Here is a 10,542-nt window from a genome sequence, read left to right as displayed (position 1 = left end):
TTGAGTCTATTGTTTTTAAACCTACTGAATGAGAGTAAGTTTCTTTCTCTACTTTGGCCTTAAGATGTTCATCTCTAAAATAAAGACTATTGGGATCTCAGTAGTTTCTGTGAGCAACAGCTCCCTGGGAGTTTTCAGTTTACTGAATTGTGTTTGTGAATATGGGGGGGGGGGGGGAGGAACTATGCCTAGAATTAACTGTAGGCAGAATTTTAAAAATTACTATTACATGGGGATTCTAAGATTAGGAATTACTTTGCTCTGAGCTTTAACCAGTACAAGAATTCACTGGAGGGTTTCGCTTTTAAAGTATAAGACTACTAAGCAGGCAAAAGGAAACAGCGTAATAGTTATGTAAAAGATTTTCATGCTTGAGGCTCTGAGATCCCAGGTTCAATCCTCAGCACCACCATCAGTTAGGAGCAGTGCTGTGATATCCGGGAGGTGGCGTAGTGGTAAAGCTTTGGACTCTCAAGCATGAGGTCCCGAGTTTGATCCCTGACAGCACATGTGCCAGAGTGATGTCTGGTTCTTTCTCCTCCTATCTTCCTCATAAATAAATAAATATTTTTAAAAAAAAAAGAAAAAGAAAGGAGCAGTGCTTTGGTCTCTAGCTCTCTTTCATTAAAGATAATACAAAAATAAAGCAAAAAGTGACAAAAGAAATTGAAAACTGAATTAGTTTTTAATTTAGATCTGATTATCCTCATTCTGACTTAATTCTCACTAGGTGTACTACCAACCTGACAAAGCATTTTTTAATTTTCATGAAATTTTAAAAATTTATTGGGGATTAATGTTTTACAGTCGACAATACAGTAGCTTGTACACGCATAACGTTTCTGTTGTCCACAGAATACAATCCCCACTAGGTCCTTTATCATCCTTTTCCAGGACCTGTACTCTCCCCACCCCACCCCAGAGTCTTTTACTTTAGTGTAATACACCATGGGACTTTCATAAGTCAGTATTTTTCCTTGATAAATTTGTTTTCAGTTTCTCTAGCTGGAATACCTGTATGGGAATACATAGTACCAATACCCAAGGGCAAAGCCAATAAATTCACAGCATCTGTTTATGACACATGACACAATAACCCTGGCCTGCTTTTCCTTAAGTCTTCACAGACTTAAGGTTGCAGCTTTGCTACCAATTGTAAAAAAATTTTTGTTCTAGAACTTACTCTCAAATGAAAAAAGTCAGCTGGCTACAGGGGGGTCACTTCACAAGCGGTGAAGCAGGTCTGCAGGTGTCTCTTTCTCTCCTCTGGATTTCTCTGTCCTATCCGGCAGCAATAACAAGGGCAACAAAAAATGTGGGAAAAATGGCCTTCAGGAGCAGTGGATTTGTAGCGTAGGGCACTGAGCCCCAGCAATAACCCTGGAGGCAAAAAAAAAGTCAGGCGTCGGGTGGTAGCACAGCGGGTTAAGCACACTTGGCTTTCTCTCCCCGCCTTCCCCATTTCTCTCCCCGTCTTCCCCATTTCTCTCTGTCCTATCCAACAATGATGAATCAATAATAACTACAACAAAAAGGCAACAAAAGGAAATATTTTTTTAAAAAGTCAGCTAAGAAAGAATTGGGAGGGAGCTGGCAGTGGCATATCTGGTTGAGCATACAAGTTACAATGTGCAAGGACCTAGGTTCAGGCCCCCAGCCGCAGGGAAAAACTTCACAAGAGGTGAAGCAGTACTACAAGTTATCTGTCTCCCCCTTCCCCTTAGATTTTTCTATCTCTATCCAATAAGTAAATACTATTTAAAAATAATTTGGGGGGAAATGTTTTTTTTTTTTTTTTTGAACAATCATGGACCCAAAGCTTGGAAAAGTGGAGAGGAAGTATTAGGGAGGTACTCACTGCAAACTCTAGTATACTTCTGCTTTCTTACTTTGGTGCCATACTCCAAACTCAGTCAATTTCTGCTTTGCGTTTCTACTTTTTTTTTTTTTTACATGCATAACATTCCCCAGATTCCCATTTAGCAATACAACCCCCACTATTTCATTCATCATTTTTCATGGACCTGTATTCTCCCCACCCACCCCAGAGTCTTTTACTTTGGTGTAATACTCCAATTCCATTTCAGGTTCGACTTGTTTTCTTTTCTAATCTTGTTTTTCAACTTCGGCCTGAGAGTAAGATCATCCCATATTCATCCTTCTGTTTCTGACTTATTACACTCAACATGATTTTTTCAAGGTCCATCCAAGATCGGCTGAAAACGGTGAAGTCACCATTTTTTACAGCTGAGTAGTATTCCATTGTGTATATAGACCACAACTTGCTCAGCCACTCATCTGTTGTTGGACACCTGGGTTGCTTCCAGGTTTTGGCTATTACAAATTGTGCTGCCAAGAACATATGTGTACACAGATCTTTTTGGATGGATGTGTTGGGTTCCTTAGGATATATCCCCAGGAGGGGAATTGCAGGGTCATAGGGTAGGTCCATTTCTAGCCTTCTGAGAGTTCTCCAGACTGTTCTCCACAGAGGTTGGACCAATTGACATTCCCACCAGCAGTGCAGGAGGGTTCCTTTGACCCCACACCCTCTCCAGCATTTGCTGCTGTTACCTTTTCTGATGTGTGACATTCTCACAGGAGTGAAGTGATATCTCATTGTTGTCTTTATTTGCATTTCTCTGACAATCAGAGAATTGGAGCATTTTTTCATGTGTTTCTCGGCCTTTTGGATCTCTTCTGTGGTGAATATTCTGTCCAATTCCTCCCCCCATTTTTGATGGGGTTATTTGTTGTCTTGTTGTTGAGTCTGGCAAGCTCTTTATATATGTTGGTTATTAAACTCTTATCTGATATATGACATGTAAAGATCTTCTCCCATTCTGTGAGGGGTCTCTTGATTTGGGTAGTGGTTTCTTTTGCTGTGAAGAAGCTTTTTAATTTGATGTAGTCCCATAGGTTTATATTTGCCTTAGTCTTCCTTGTAATTGGATTCGTTTCATTGAAAATGTCTTTAAAATTTATGCGGAAAAAAGTTCTTCCAATATTTTCCTCTAAGTATCTGATAGTTTCTGGTCTAACATCCAAGTCCTTGATCCACTTGGAATTTACTTTTGTATTTGGTGAAATACAGTGATTCAGCTTCATTCTTCTGCATGTTTCAACCCATTGTTTCCAACACCATTTGTTGAAGAGACTCTGCTTTCCCCATGTAATAGTCTGGGCCCCTTTGTCAAAGATTAGATGTCCATAGGTGTGGGGCCTTGGGAAATGTTTTCTATTAGGAGCAGAAATTATAAAACAAGCCAATAAGCAAATTGATGGCAAAGTTGAGTCTTTTAAAATATGAATAGCAAGACTCACGCAGGAATTTCTTAAGATACCCAAACATATTCATGTAGACGGAAAAATCCTTCAACAAAATGTCACTGAACCAAAGCCAGTAATATAGTAAAGAAAAGCACAAATACTAGGGCTGGGAGGTGGCACACCAGGTCAAGCACACATTTACAATATGCAAGGACCTGGGGTTTAAGCCCTCAGTCTCTACATGGGTGGTAAAGCAGTGCTGTAGATGTCTTTCTTTCCTTCCCTCATTTCTATACTTCTGTTCAATAACTAAAATTTAAAAAGAAAAGAAGGCTGAATCAAGACCAAGTTGGAGTCAGATGATAGGACACTTAATGGAGTGCATGCCTCACTGTGTGCAAGGCTTTAGATCTTTGCCCTCACACCACATTGTTGCTCCAGTGGGTGGAGCAGTGCCTCCATGTGGCTGGGCTCTGAGCATACTTAGGCACCTTAACCAACAGGGGCTTCTGGCTCCAAATGGCAAAGCAGTGTTAGAGACAAGTTAAGAGGGAGTAAAGCCCTAGACTAGCAGTTCCACAGACATTCCAAGGAAGTCTGGTAGATTAAGGTTACTCACCTGCACTGAGGGTATAAGTGAAGTGCTGGGCCCAGGCAGTGGAGCACCTGGTTAAGTGCTCACATTACACTGTGCAACGACCTGGGTTCAAGCTCCTGATTCAAGCCCCTGGTCCTCAACTGCAGGGGGAAGCTTCCTGAGTGGTGAAGCAGAACTGCAGGTGTCTGTCTTTCTCCCTATCTCCCCACCCCCTCTCAATTTCTATCCATTACTAAAAAAATTAAGATAATTCAAAATAAAAGTGAAGTTCTTGGCCCAGGAAACAGAGCTTCCAAGGATATAAAAGGGGAAGAGCATTCTCCAGTCTGCCTAGTATCCAAGTCTTCCTGTAAATAAAAGTTTGCTTTGCCTAATTCACAGGTCTCCCCATTCTTTGCGGGAACTACCCTGACAAACCAAATATTATGCGAGATAATGAAGCCTCTCCCAGGGAAACATAACAACACTTGCTGCCCCGAGACAGTAGAAAGATGCTAAACTCATCTCTTCCAAACACATCTACTCTACAGCTATATGCGGAACTTTCTCTTCTAGAACCCTACTCTGGACACAAACTTAACTGTCATGTCTCCTTGGCTATGTTTCTCAGACTTTGTTTTTGAGACTATTTGAGTTTTAGGCCCCACAAATTCAGAGCTTTCCCACATATAATTTATACACAACGTTTCCCACTAAACACCTCCAACCAGAACTAGATATTTGTTGAGAAAGAGGAAACCACATTAACAAAAATCTCATTTATTCTGTTCTGTACAAATATATATATATATATATATATATATGTATTTTGTCAGTACTGTACTGAAAAACTCTTGTTGAGACATATCACTTTATTCATTTGTCTATAAAGGATATCTTGGCTATTTCCAACGTTCAGCAATTATGAACAACTGCTGTATCCATGTGCAGGTTGATGTGTGAATATTTTCAACAGAGCAGTTACAAAATCAGCATTCATGGTCTGGGAGGTGGCACAACTGGATAAAGTGTTGGACTCTCAAGCAGGAGGTTAAAATTCATGGTAAGTGAAATAAGTCAGAAACAGAAGGATGAATATGGGATGATCTCACTCTCAGGCAGAAGTTGAAAAACAAGATCAGAAGAGAAAACACAAGCAGAACCTGAACTGGAATTGGCATAGTGCACCAAAGTAAAAAAGACTCTGGTGGATGGGTGGGGAGAATACAGGTCTAAAAAGAATGATAGAGGACCTAGTGGGGGTTGTATTGTTACGTGGAAAACTGGGAAATGTTATGCATGTTCAAACTATTGTATTTACTGTTGAATGTAAAACATTAATTCCACAATAAACAAATTTAAAGAAAAAAGTCAGCATTCAATCATATACAAAAATAGTGTCAAAAAAAGTTTTAATTAATCACGAGAGCAATGAACAAAATGTTAATAAAATTTTTAAATAAAATATTTAAAACAATGTTTCCAAACAGCAGTGCAGAAAACAGCCTTAAAATGGATAATTATATTTAAAATACATTCTTTTTAGCTTAGGCTTTTCAACTTTGGGACCATGTTAATTTACAGGCAAATGGAAAATGCAGATAGACATATGCTATGAAGAATTATAATATAACCTGAATAACTCCCCCTCGCCTCCTAAAGTCCTATAGCTAAGATAGCAGCTAAATGTTTACAATTAAAACAAAACAAATAGTCACTTGCTCTTTAAATTACCCAGTAATTATACTAGAAAAGCATCTGTATTTAGGGGTATGTTTCCATAATGACACTGTGATCTCTGGTCCACCAGTCTAGGTATTAATTTTGTTTCTAATAACATACATTTTGACAGCACTTTTGCCAAATATCTCTGAAGAAGAAAGACGTATCTCAGACATGAAATAAGAACTGAATAGTGTACAATGCTGAGTTATCTAAATCAACTGAATAAAGCTTTATGAGCTTTCTATTCACTTTGTCACACATCAATCACCAATAACACCTTCTTTAAAGTTGTACAATTCTCACATCAAAAAGAAATGAAACAGCTATCATGTTCAAATCTGATGACAAGCTTTTGATCTAAAAAAAATTCAACTATCTACAAACTTCTTTTGGTCTATATATAAAAATGAAATGAAATTTTACTCATTTGTTAACATAGTTTCCAATTACAAATTAGAAATTCAAAACAGTTTCTAAGTATAGGTAAACTGAACTGCTGTAGCCAACTAACACTTTTATGAATTATCTTTATAAATTGGGGATGGAAATTATTCACCTGGGTTTAAATTTTCCTGTTTGTTTCTGATTGCAAATGAGATAATTCCGAACCAACAGTACTTTTATAAAAGTGATCAAATTTCTGTGGAAAACCACCCTGGGGTTTGGCACTGTACTTCAATAACTTTACTGCAAATTGTCTTCCAGTTATAGCTATACTGTGTAGTAAGGTTTCGGGAGTGCTAGCCAGTGTACACCACCCAAAAATTTATTCTTTAATTCCTAGTTAATTTTCAACAAGTTTAATTCTGGTTTCTCAATGCATGAAAAGGAAGACTGAAGGACGTGTGTGTGTCTTATTATTTTTTTAATGTTCATATTATATGGAGGGGGTGTATGAACTCATTCATATAAACTATCTTATAGCTGAGCCTGACTTTAACTATTAAAATTATATACAAGGAAATTTGGGGTGTTACAATATTTGGTTGCAAATAACTTGCCATCCGGAGTTGGGTCAGAAAATGCTATTTCATTAGTGCTGAGGAAACAGCCAAACATGAAGCAATTCCTAAAAGAAAAAAGAAAATTTTTTACTATATTTATTTATTGAATAGAGACAGCCAGAAATCAAGAGGGAAGAGAGTGGCAGAGAGGTAGAGAGAAAGAGATATCTGCAACACCGCTTCACAACCGCACAGCTTTCCCCCTGCAGATGGGGACTGGGGGCTCAAACAGGGTCCCTGCACATTGTAACATATGTGCTCAACCAGGTGTGCCACCACCTGGCTCCCAGCACAATTTCTTTTAAATGGTTAAAATATAAAATTTCAACTTCATTAAATACTCCTGATTGAGTTAGCCTCTCTCTCCTTCTGATACTAACAGTAGCCCTTAGCCTGAATTTGATAGAATGTATGTATTCTTTTTTTTTTTTTTTTAAAGTATTCATCAGAAAGATGAGAGAGAAAACCAGACATCATTCTGGTACATGGGCTGCTGGGGACTGAACTCAGGACCTCATGCTTGAGAGCCCAATGTTTTCTCCACTACACCACCTACCTCTCAGACCACATAGTATTATTCTTATACCATGTCTTGCCAATATCATTCCCACTGGCTTGTAAACAGAGAAGTTTTAGCAACACTAATCTGTAGATGCTCTCCCACCCTCTTTTTAGTGGCACCTGGCCTCACACATGCAGAATTCTACCATTCCTATACTGACTTTTTATTATTATTATTTACTATTGTTATTATTTGCATTCTCTTTAGTATATATATCTAACAGTCACCATAGTACTGATACACATCCTTGTAGTATTCACTGGTACCATCTATGGTGCCTCCATGTGCTGGAGCTTGAACCCAGGTCCTTGCACATGGTAAAATACACACCCTACCAGGGGAGCTTCCTCTTCACTCATATTACATTTCTTACCTGACAGTATCTACCAGCCGTCTTGCAATACGCTTTCTTCTCTTCAGTCTGAAGACCCAGATTCTGCTTATCCCACATACTGCAGGTTCTGGTACATTTGAACATTGCCAAGCCCTATGACATTCCTTAGAGTTCAAAGATTCTAGGCTACTTTGTTCAGACAGGACACGGAAGGCCTACAATGATACACAGAAACATCTATAGCTAACTACATAAATCCACATTCCTATGAATAGTTAGATGCTTCAATATTTCTGAAAACCTTATCCATTTACATTCATCCAAAGCCTTAAAAGAAAAAAAAAGGGGGGGGGGGGCGCGCACAATGTTGAGATTTTCTTATCCCAGTATATTGCATACCAATATGCACCTTTACTGATTAAAAATTGGACTGTAGTGGTCTGGGAGGTGGTGCAGCAGATAATGCATTGGAGTCTCAACCATGAGGTCCTAAGTTCAATCCTCGGCAGCACATGTACCAGAGTGATGTCTCTCCTCCTATCTGTCTCATGAATAAATAAATTCTTTAAAAAGGGGGGGGCGGCAGGTGGTGGCGCACCTGGTTAAGTGCACATGTTACAATGCACAAGGATCCAGGTTCGAGCCCCTGGTGCCCACCTGCAGGGGGAAAATTTCACGAGTGGTGAAACAGGGCTCCAGGGGTCTCTGTCTCTCTCCCTCCCTCCCCCTTCCTGCTTGATTTCTGGCTGTCTCTATCCAATAAATAAAAGAATGAAAAAAATTTTTTTAAATAATTTAAAAAAAAAGGACTGTAGTAGCGCACCTGGTTAAGTGCATAAGGACCCAAGTTCAAGCCCCTGCTCCCCACCTGCAGGGGGAAAGCTTCATGAGTGGTGAAGCAGGGCTGTTGGTCTGTCTCTTTCCCTCTTTACCTCTCCTCTACCCCTCTTAATTTCTATCCAATAATAAATAAAAATTAAAATACAAAAAACAACTGGACTGTACACATGACTTTTTCATATAGAAAGGAACACAGCACATATCAGAGCTACCTTTAATGCTGCAGGGGCAGGGATCAACCTGAGTAACACATGGCAGAGCAGTGCACTATCCAAGTAATTACTATTTCACTGGCCTCTTGGGATATGTTTGTTTGTTTTGAAGATTTCATGAATGAGAAGAGAGGCACTTTATTCTAGCACAGAGGTACCAAAAACCAAACATAGTGCCACAAGCATATACATCCACTGTTCTACCCACAAAGCCACCTCCCCAGTTGCTCGAAAGACATGTTAGGGAGAAAGGGTCATGAGTGGTAGCAATCATACTTAAAGACATCTGCCACCTAAGTAATTTTGTTCACAAATTATGTCAAATTTTAAAAACATACCTGTTTGATGGGTTCTGCAATTAGACATCCAACTACTTTCTTTTCATCAGAGATAAAGAGAAAAGTTTTGGTTTTGTTTGGATATTTGGAAACAACTTGCTGGAAGCCTAATTCACTGTCAACAAGTTCTTGAACATCTTCTACCTAATGTAGAATCAAGAGGTAAACCTGTTTTAGAAAACTCAGTAAAAGCTATAGTACAGAAATCTCCAATTACTAACATTTAATCCCTTTTTAACTTCTGTCTTCTAATGTATATACCACTGATAATATTTCACTACAGATGCAAATATGTGATTTTGGAAAAGGGATTTTTAAGAACTCAATTTAAAGATGACGTTTAGCAGGAAAGAATCCAAGATCACGGGAAAGACAAGGTGCAGGACGTGCCCAAATAGACTAGATAGCTAGTAGAGTGTCAGTGGTAAGGGCAATGAGACATGTGCGCACTCTTGGAACTATATGTAGTGTCACAGCATACAAAGAAGCTGATGATTATCGATGACTCTGTCAAAAATAAAGAATGTGGGGAGTTGGGAGGTAGCACAGCGGGTTAAGTGCATGTGGCGCAAAGCTCAAGGAGCAGCTTAAGGATCCCGGTTCACGCCCCCGGCTCCCCACCTGCAGGGGAGTCACTTCACAGGCGGTGAAGCAGGTCTGCAGGTGTCTATCTTTCCTTCCCCCTCTGTCTTCCCCTCCTCTCTCCATTTCTCTCTGTCCTATCCAACAATGACAACAATAATAACTACAACAAGGGCAACAGAAGAGAATAAATAAATAAATAAATAAATAATGTGATTGCCAATTAGCATCAAAAAACCTGAAAAAAACTAAACCAGACAAACACCAGACTGTTAAATTTCTCAACAGAGAAAAGTTGTAGCTGGGAAAACAGCACAACTGCTAGCAAAGCATGGAAACTTACCTGCCTGAGACTCCAAATGTGATCGATACCAGGCACTTGCATGTGCTAGAGTGGTGAGTGGTGGTCTGGTTTCTATTGCCTTTGTGTGAAACTCTCTATCTCACAATAAATAAATAAAATACTTCTTTAAACAAGGGAGAGAAAAAAAAAAAAAAAAAAGCTCGGCTCCCACCACTGCCCAACCCTATGAAATACAGGTAGTCTGCTTTGGTCCTGTGTGCTATCTGTTGTTTCATAATTCTATATACATGGATTTCTTGGTGGGGGAAGGTGAAAAGATTAAAAGGAGGATAAAAACGAGCTAGTATTCCTCACCTTTTTGATGGCATAATTTGGATCATGAGGCAAGACCAACACAATTTTCCCATCCCAGAACTCGGCTACAACTCGTTCTTTTTTCCAGCCCTGTCAAAGGAAAAGTAAGTCTCAATTTATGATGCAAAGAGAAATAGGTTCTTGGGTGCCACCATATGCCAGAGCTAAGCAGTGCTCAGGGTAAAAAATAAAATTTTAATGTGGGATCAGGTTCACCCACTCAGCTTCAAATATTAAAGATCACAAAAATACAGATGAGAGGGTTGAGTGGTGGTGCACCTGGTTGAACGCATACATAACAGTATGCAAGGACCCGGATTCAAGCCCATCTACAGAAATGAAGCTTCATCAGTACTGAAGGTGTCTTTTATCTCTCCCTCTTTTTTTTTTTTTTTGCCTCCAGGGTTATTGCTGGGGCTTGGCGCCTACACTACTAATCC

General features: G+C 39.3%; 1 protein-coding gene across 1 annotated transcript in view; it reads right to left on the bottom strand.

The window, feature by feature from the left end:
• Positions 1 to 5,663: 5,663 nt before the first annotated feature.
• The window catches only part of ESCO2 (establishment of sister chromatid cohesion N-acetyltransferase 2), a 19,012-nt gene continuing 14,133 nt past the window's right edge, over positions 5,664 to 10,542 (bottom strand). The window contains exons 7-10 of the mRNA XM_060171824.1: positions 10,103 to 10,192; positions 8,863 to 9,006; positions 7,512 to 7,687; positions 5,664 to 6,641 (exon numbers count right to left, since the gene is read on the bottom strand). Of these exons, the coding sequence (XP_060027807.1) occupies positions 6,509 to 6,641; positions 7,512 to 7,687; positions 8,863 to 9,006; positions 10,103 to 10,192 (543 nt within the window). The 3' untranslated portion in view covers positions 5,664 to 6,508. The remainder of the gene's footprint in view (positions 6,642 to 7,511; positions 7,688 to 8,862; positions 9,007 to 10,102; positions 10,193 to 10,542) is intronic.

Source organism: Erinaceus europaeus, chromosome 2, assembly GCF_950295315.1.
Source record: "Erinaceus europaeus chromosome 2, mEriEur2.1, whole genome shotgun sequence".
Lineage (NCBI taxonomy): Eukaryota > Metazoa > Chordata > Mammalia > Eulipotyphla > Erinaceidae > Erinaceus > Erinaceus europaeus.
This window is presented reverse-complemented; position numbering and strand designations above follow the sequence as displayed.